Source organism: Fukomys damarensis, unplaced genomic scaffold (genome assembly GCF_012274545.1).
Source record: "Fukomys damarensis isolate Sample0158 unplaced genomic scaffold, DMR_v1.0_HiC HiC_scaffold_24, whole genome shotgun sequence".
NCBI lineage: Eukaryota > Metazoa > Chordata > Mammalia > Rodentia > Bathyergidae > Fukomys > Fukomys damarensis.
This window is the reverse complement of record NW_022900936.1, coordinates 4377621-4386149: the sequence shown is the minus strand read 5'-3', so window position 1 is coordinate 4386149 and position 8529 is coordinate 4377621. Positions and strand designations below refer to the sequence as shown.

Sequence of the window (8529 nt, the reverse complement as noted above, 5' to 3'; positions counted from 1 at the left end):
TTTTTTTTTTTTTTTTTTTTTTTGTCTTGCAGTCCTGAGGATTGAATCCAGAGCCTTTACACTGAGCTGCGAGATATTTCCTCCCAGGGCACGGGGCAAGCCTTCTGAGCCAGGCAGGCAGACTCTCCACCTGTGCTATGGGATTTGGCTGTCCTGGCAGTGGCGTCCTGTGCTGTGACGCAGCCCCAGCCTGGGTGGACCTGTTGCACTGGGTCTTGAGTGGCACATGCTGAGTAGCTCTCTGGCATGGTTGTGGGTAGGAAGTTCTTTGTCTCAGACTCAGGAATCCATGTCTTGCCAGCATAGTGGTGCATGCCTGTAATCCCAGCACTCTGGGAGGCTGAGCCCAGTCTTTGCAATTTGGCAAGGGCCTCTCTCTCAAAAAAAAAAAAAAAAAAATTAAAACTGAAGAAGTAAACTCTTAAGAAGTGCTAGGAATGTAGCTAAGTGTGAAGGCCCTGGGTTCAGGTTCAGTCCCTAGTACCTCAAAAAAAAAAAATCTATGTTTTCTGCCAACGTCAAACTATAGCAGGTCCCTTGTTAGCTCACACGGGGGCAAACCGCAGACATCCCATGTTTCCAGGGCAGGTGCAGGGCCTAAACGTGTACTCCACCCTCAGGTTGAATACTTGATCAAGCAGCTTTTCCTCTCTGGATCGTGGAGTCGGAGGGAGTTGCTGGGCCTCGCACAGGCAGAGTGGCAGGTTCAGGAGTGGAGCCACTGGATGAGAAGACCCAGCTGAGTCACGGCTGTGCGTCCATCGCGTGTGCTCCCTGTCCGGCCGCTTCAAGGCTGGGTGAGGCATCCCCGTTTCTCTTTCGTAGATGAGAGGCCAAGACACACAGAGGCAAAGCTGCTTGCTGTCTTTTGTCTGTTTTGTTTTGTTCTTGGCATTGCTGAGGATAGAGCCCAGGGTCTTGCACACTGGCAAACAGCCTGCCTCTGAGGGCACTGAGCTCAGGCTACCTGGCTCAGCCCTGACCCCTCACCTTGCCCCTGGACTCCCCTGGCAGACAGGGCCTCTGGGTGGAACCCTTTGTTCCAGGCAAGGCTCAGGCTTCGCTTGGTTTTGCAGGGACAGCGGCCCTGAAACAGTGTACCTGAGTCTATTTGGGCTGCCTTGCCGCCAGCAAGCCCTTGGCAGCCTTCTTCAAGCTGTTTGCTTCTCAGAAAAGGAGCATACGCAAGCTTTTAGCCAAGAGTGCTCCACCCTGACACTCACTAGGGACTGTGCTCTTTGATGTGGCGGGACTTTCCCCTTCACCTGAGTCACGGAGCAGATGGGTGTTGTCAAGTTGTCTGCGTGCGGCTTTCTGCTTCCAGAGCCTCGCTGGCTTTCTTAGCCATGCAGATAAGAAAATAACTCCTTTGAAGACAGTGAGCATAGCCGGCATCCCACAAACCCATTGCCAGATCCTCCTGCATGTTATCTTTGTAATTCTTCATGCTGAGTCAAATAAAACAAGGCCTCAGGCCTAGGGTGTTTGACAGCTAGTTATGTATGGAATTACTTTAAGTTTGATCCAAAATTTTATATGTGTTTTAGAAAGGTGAATATGTATTTTATCATAGAATAGAGAAATAGGAACAAAAATTGTTGCCTGAAAAATATTGTGTGCTCCTTGGCACTGGCAATGATGTTTTCAGGATCTGGGTGGCCACGACTGTTTAGGACCAGGAGAGAATTTGAAAACTGGTTGCTTTTAGTTAGATGGATTTGATGAAATATACTAGACTATTAATAATCTCTTCATTTTTAAAAGATCTGGAGGAAAATTCTTTTTTAACCCCTCACAGTGAATTCCTACTTCTCCATTTGCCTTGTTGGGAAATTTGAGGTATGTAAAGAACACAGGTTTGATGTTTTGTTTTGTTTTGTTTTGTCTTGTCTTTGAGACAGGGTCTCACTATGTAGTTGAGACTGACCTGGAATTCACTAGCCTGGGCTGGTCTCGAACTCACAGTGATCCTCCTGCCTCAGCCTCCTGAATGCTGGGATTATAGGAGGTTTGATGTATGTAAAGAATTCATTAAACCCGGATTTGAGTGACCACTTTTGTACATAACTAACATTTGAGAATCCTGCTTTTCTGATCTGTAAAGTGGGAATATTTACCTCTGGGTCTCAATACCTGACAACAGTAGGTATCACATAGGTGTTCATTTTCCATCTTATATCTAATCTGAGTATTTGTGCTGCAGTGGAAACTTATTGCCCTGTATCTTGCTTTGCCTAGATAACTCCGTGATGCAGTCTTTAGAACCAGCTGTTCACCCTTGACCAGATCCTCTCACTCCTGCTAACTTTTGCTGCCTTTTGTTTTCCTTCTCTTGTCCATCTGCGTGGCTGGCTTTTTCCCAGGCTTGGCCCAGATTCTTCACATTCCTCTTAAGCCACAAAACTGGCACAGAACTCTAGCAAATAGCTGACGAGGACAGAGTGTATCGGGATGGCGACCACATGTTATGTAACCGCTGCAGACAGCGCTAGGCTTGCCCTCGCAGCCATGGTGCCGCATTTCCTGCCTGCGTTGCAGCGCTGAGTGGGCACAGAGGCACGCACCGTCCGGCGTCCGAGTGGTACGAGGCAGTGACCAGTTTCAGCACACTTGAGGAGTGGAGGTGTGAGGGAGCCCACCCATGCAGCTCTCCTCACTGAGCGAGGTGTTGGGTGGGGGGGCAGAAAACATTTTAAAAATGTTCCCGGGAGCTAGCAAAAGAGGTAATTACACCCTGAGCAGTGAGGCCACACAGAAGTGGGAGGACAGAGGTTCACAAGAGCTGAGCTTCTTGCTCAAACTTGGCCTTTAGTGTTCATGGTCCACAGGGCACAGGGAACAGGACCAAAGCCGGGTCCCACCCAGCCACAGCCTAACCGGGAGCTGCCAAGGGTGCTTCTTGTGGTGTAAGGGCAAGGCAAAGACCCGCCCCCAGCCCCGAGGGCCTGGGGAGAGCCACTTGCCTTGACCTCTGGTGCTGCCACAGTGGGGTCCTCCTGCGCATTGACCAGCAGAGGCTGATACACAGTGGTCTGAAGCTTTAGAGCCAAGCACTGGGTGTTCCCTGTGCTGGTGGATTCTGTGTCAGTCTTCTGAGGCCGTGGGGTGTCCAGGCATCTGGCGAGATGTTCTAGTGTGTCCTGAGGGTATTTGGGGACAGATTAGTGCTGGCATCAGTGGACCGGAGGAAGTGGATCGTGCTCCCCGATGTGGTGGCCTTGCTCGGTCAGTTGACAGCATGAGTGGGGCAGAAAGGAGGAGTAAGAGGCAGCTCCCTCCTCCTTGGATGTTGCGCTGGGACACTGTTTTCCTGCCTTTAGAGTCCAAAGGAAACAGCTCTCACTGGTTCTCCAGCCTTCGGGCGTTCAGCCTGGAACTGCGCATCAGCTCCCCTCCAGCTCCAGTCTCCAGCTGGCGGGCTGGCTCCACACCTTGGGACTTGGTGGCCTGTGATTGTGTGAGCCAATCTTCATTACACATCTCCCCATCTCTCCAGCTGCCAGTCATCCGTTCATCCACTCTCACTTCCTCTTGGTTCTGTTTCTCTGCAGAACCCTGACTAATACAGGTCTCATTTAGAGAAAATGCAAATTCTTTCTGGAGGATTCTTTGACTTCAGCCAAGTCCTTAAAGAGTTCTTACAGATAGCACTCCAGGGCCCATGCTCCGATCTTAACAGTACAAGAAGAGGGACAGACATCGCCAGTGACCGGCAGCAGGAATGGCAGGCTTGCATCATCAGACCTGCAGGAGGTGCCACAGGTGGGAGCGCCCCACAGTGGAACAGCGTGTGCCCGGCATATACTGGGCCCCAGCTTTGATCCCCTGCATCAAGAACCAAAACCAAAACAGAACCCAGAAGGGATTGGCCTGTGAGTAAAGAGTAAGAGATCTGAAAAAAGGATCAACTTGTGTTTCTGGAAATGAACATTAGAATTAGCTGCAATTATACATTAGGTCAATTCGACAGCAGATTGTACACAGTCAAATAATAATAAAATCGATCTGCAGAAATTATGTAAAGCAAAGTGCAAAGAGACAGAGGTGGAAGCTTTGAGCAGGCGAGGGATGCAGAGGATACACTAAGAACTCATCCTACCACAGTCTGTGTTCTGGACACATAGGAATGCGAATGTCACAGAAGCAACCCTTGAAGAGATAAAGGCTGGGAAATTGCCCACACTGATGCAGAAACCAACCTGTCTTGGGTACTTTTCTCTCATTGCTGAGACAAAATACGTGACACCCAAAGTTAAAGGAGAAGGCATTTATTTAGCCCAGGTTGCAGAGGTTTCAGTCCATAATCCGTGGCTCCGAGGCAGGGTGGCACATGGCAGGGGGCACCACAGAGGAGAAACAGTTCATGGCATCCATACAGTAACAAAAGTGACAAGGGACCTTAACAGCGTCTTTCTGCCCCTTTTGTCCAGACTACCAGGGCTTAGGGCGGTGCCGAACCAATCAGTGTCCTGGTTTAGTAATCAGATGCCCTTAATCCCAGCGTCACACACTCTAGACTCAGCCATCTCTGAAAAAAACCACCTGTGACCACCTGAAGCTTTGAGGGGACGTCGAGAACCAAGCCATAACACAAGCCTTAATGAGAAGCTCACGTGGTTGTAAGCAGGATCAATCAAGAGAGAGCTACAGCTGGACGTAGCACCGTGAGGAGGGCAGAATAAAGATGGAGGAGGTCCTCGGAGCTGCCGCCTTCAAGGCACCGGTGTGACTGACAGCCTCTTGCTGTAAGGGAAGACATGTACCAGCCAGACCCGTCTGCCCTTCCCTCGTGTTTCAAGAGCTAGGGTGAAATAAAGACATTTCGGACAAACGAAACTCAGAGTCGGCTCCCGCTGAGTGGTTCCAAGGGGTGTCCTGGAGGAGGGTGGCCGGGGGAGACCCGACCTTGTAAGAGTGATGGTCTCAGAGGGGCTGACCTGTGCTGGGTCTGAAGAGCTATCACTGCAGACCCAGCAGGAGCCAGGGACAGAGCGGAAACACCAGGGGCAGAGACGCGCAGGCTGGGAGGAAGCAAGTGCGCATGTGGTATTGAGGTCCTTCCAGGCAGAGAGGAAAGCAGAGGTTCGCGTTAGGCTCCTACAGTTACGGCTTTGAATTTTCTAGCATGGCTTGGGGTGATAGAAGAGAGTGTGTTCCTACACCATTTCTATAGCATGAAGTGGAATGTGAAAATGAGCCAAAGAATGGCGAGAAGAGAGAGCAGAGAAACACAAAAATAAAAACATAAGACACATCCAAACACATTCAGTGATGGTAAATACAGCGGACTGAATGACCCAGTTAAGAGGCAGTATTCCCAGAATGGACTTCTTACACATGAGCAATCTCGGTGTAAGATGAGACCAAGCCTGAAAGCAAGTGTGTAATGTGTGTGGGGGGGACATACAGAGTGCCCTCAGTTACACAGTATACATACATAGGGTAGGTTCTCCTCTGTTCACCTGGAGAGGATAACATACCCATACCTTCTAACACAATCTCGAATAAGAAAATCTGAAAGAAATAGAAGAAACTATTCACAAGTCCCCCGTGATTAGGGAGATTTTAACACTCCTCAGATGGTGACTAACATCAGAAAGACCAAAGAGTCGACAAGGATGTGAATGATTAGGGAAAAAGTTCACTTTTCCCTGTCGGGAGCACACTGCCCGTGCCCCGAACACGTGGAGTGGCTTCTCTGGCCACCATGGGAGGAAGCTGGGAATCAGTAACAGAGCAGTAAAATCCCACACGTACAAGTTAAGTAAAAGGGCAAATCACAATAGAAGTTAAATTTTTTTTGGTTATATAGTGAAAATATTACATATCAGAATTGACGAAATGCATTTAAATCAGTATTTGGTGGAAAGTTTATTTATGTATTTCTTTTTTGGCAGGGTACTGGGGATTGAACTTGGGACCTTGCATTTGCAAGGCAGGTGGTAGAACCGCTGAGCTAAATTCCCAGCCCTAAAAGTTTATTTATTTATTTAAATGCTTGTATTAGAAAAGAAAAAAAGCAGAAAATTGGTATCCTAAATATCCACTTTAAGAATTTGAGAAACCAAAACAACCCAGAGAAAATAACAGTTACAAGAGAGAATAACCAAAAACAGAAATTAATGGATATTACTGGGTGGATTCAACAGCAGATCTGAGATGGGGGTAGGAACAGTCAGCATGTTTAAGGCAGTCTAAAGAACAGAATGAAAAGTGAGAGACCGTGGATATCAAGCATGCCCGCATACATGCACTGGTCCCTGAAGGGGAAAAAGGAAGGAAGGTAAAAAAATATATTTATTTTTGGACATGTCTGAAAACCTCCTACTTTTGTTGAGAAACACTCATATGTCCAGGAAAGTTAGTGTACTCCAAGTAGGGTAAACAGATCTGCACCAAGACACGCCATAGTCAAATTGTTGAAGAAATAGGAAAATCTTTAAGCCATGTGTAAGAAAGCCGCAAATAAGACTAACCGCCTGATGTGGCAGTGCACACCTCTAATCCCAGGACCTGGGAGGGTGAGGCAGGAAGATCTGTGAGTTCAAGGTCAATCTGGGCAATAGAGTGAAAGCAGGGCCAGCTGAACTACATAGACCCTGTCTCAAAATTGTGCGTGTGTGTGTGTGTGTGTGTGTGTGTGTGTGTGTGTGTGTGTGTGGCTTCTGCTCTCCAGAAACCATAGAGGGATGAAATAGTCTCAAGAGAACCAAGAATTCATTATCTAGCCAAACTATTCTTCAAAAATGAAGCTCAAGCCAAGCAAGGTGGTATATACCTGTAATCCAGGCTACTTGGGAGGATGAGGCAAGAAGTTTGCAAGAATAAGTCCAGCTTAGGCAACTTTGCAAGAGTCTGTCTCAGAAAAAAATAAAGAGGGCTGGGGGATATGGCTCTGTGGTAGAGTGCTTACCTAGCATATACAATACGCTGAATTCAACTCCCAGTGTTGAAGAAAAAAAGAGGGCAAAAGCCAAAATACAGGCCTGTATGAACAAAGACGGAGTCATTGTATTGCTAGTAGACCTTCCTTACACAAAGACTAAAGGAAGTTCTCGGGACTGAAGGAGCATGTCACGAGCACAGCCCCGAGTGTACGCCCGGGTGTGGTGTTTCAGAGCCATGCGCCTGTCCCAGCTCTTCCCTCCGCTGCCCAGGGGGAGGGAGGGGGCGCACCCAGTGCCTGTGTACAGAAGCCCCTGGGCGCTGCGCCTCTCGCTGGCTGGCCTCCCGCGTCTCCTGTGCGTGCACTCCGCATTCTGCCTGTCTCGTCCTGGCTGACCCCAGGCTCGGCTCCCGTTGTCCCTCTTAGAGGCTGCCGCCCGCTGCCCTGCCCCATGTGGCACGCTCCGACTTCAGGGTCCGTTTTGTTTGGAGAAGACAGAGCATTCACTCCTTACTTGTTTTAAGACCACCTGTCATCTGCAGCTAGACTGTACGTTTCTTGTGAGTAGGTTTAATTGTCTTTGCAACCACTTTACTGAAGCACAGTCGGCACATTGAACGCTGCACAGGTTTAGTTCACACACTCTTCTGAGTTTGTGGGTAAGTGTGCACCTGGAAACCATCACCACCGTGACGGCCACGAGCACATCCCTCACCTCCTGAGGTTTCCTCCTGCTCCCTTTATCCTTTTTTCCAATTTGGTAAAAAGACAGCATGAGACGCACCCTCTGCATGCTTTACGTGTACAATTCAGTAGTGTTAGCTGTGGGCACTGCGTGTAAGATTGCACAGCTGACGTCTGTGCCTTCTGACCTCCATCTCCCCAGGTCCTGTACTCTGCTCCCCTGGCTGCTCTGTTGTACTCTGCTTTTGCGAGTTTGGCTCTTAGATTTCACATGTGAGCTCATGCGCTGTTTACATCTGTGTCTGGCTTATGTCACTTGCTTTGCCCACTGAACTCGGGGCCTTTGCACTGAGCTACATCCCCAGCTCTTGTTAAATTTTTAAATTTTGAGACAAGGTGTCACTAAGTTGCCCAGACTGGGCTTGTGTGAACTTGATGATCTTCCCGCCTCGGCCTCCTCCAGTGCTGGGATTAGAGGCACGTGCCGCCATGGCTGACATTTTCTTCCTTTTTGAAGTTGAATACTGTTCCATTGTACTGACAAAGCACAGTTTCCTTACCCATCAGTTTGTTGGTAGACGCGTGTGTTATTTACCTGTCTTAGACTTGGGCGTGCACGTGGGGGTTTGTCCAGATCCCGATTGTATTTCCTTTGGGTGTGCTGTGTGATCACAAATGATCAGACAGTAATTCTATTTAGTTTTTTGAGAAACCTCCATGCTCTTTTTCATAGTGACTTTATCAAATTACATTCCCACCGGCAGTGTATACAGGTTCGCTCTTCTCCACATCCTTACCGGCATTATCTTGTTTGTTTCTTTATTTGAAACAGCATCTCCCTATGTTACCCAAAACAGCCTTTAACTCTTGAACTCAGGTGATCCTCCTGCCTCAGCATCCTGAGTGTTGTCCTTTTTTTTTTTTTTTTTTTTTTTTTTTTTTAAAGGGCCCTTGCAGCA

At 48.4% G+C, this 8529-nt stretch overlaps 1 protein-coding gene across 15 annotated transcripts in view; it reads left to right on the top strand.

Annotated features, from left to right (window-relative positions):
* Positions 1 to 8529, top strand: part of Hsf2bp (heat shock transcription factor 2 binding protein) — a 70985-nt gene that overhangs the window by 46525 nt on the left and 15931 nt on the right. The window contains exons 8-10 of one of the 15 annotated variants that reach the window (XR_004518819.1): positions 621 to 797; positions 3680 to 3872; positions 4502 to 5161. The exons of 12 other annotated variants lie outside the window; for them this stretch is intronic. Coding sequence is in view for 1 of the 3 variants with exons in the window: in XM_033768179.1 (XP_033624070.1) it covers positions 621 to 625 (5 nt within the window). In the remaining 2 variants the exon portion in view is untranslated. Of the gene's footprint in view, positions 1 to 620; positions 1026 to 1076; positions 1291 to 3679; positions 3873 to 4501; positions 5162 to 8529 lie in introns of those variants that run through there. 2 more of the 15 variants (XR_004518820.1, XM_033768179.1) reach the window with 2 other exon arrangements.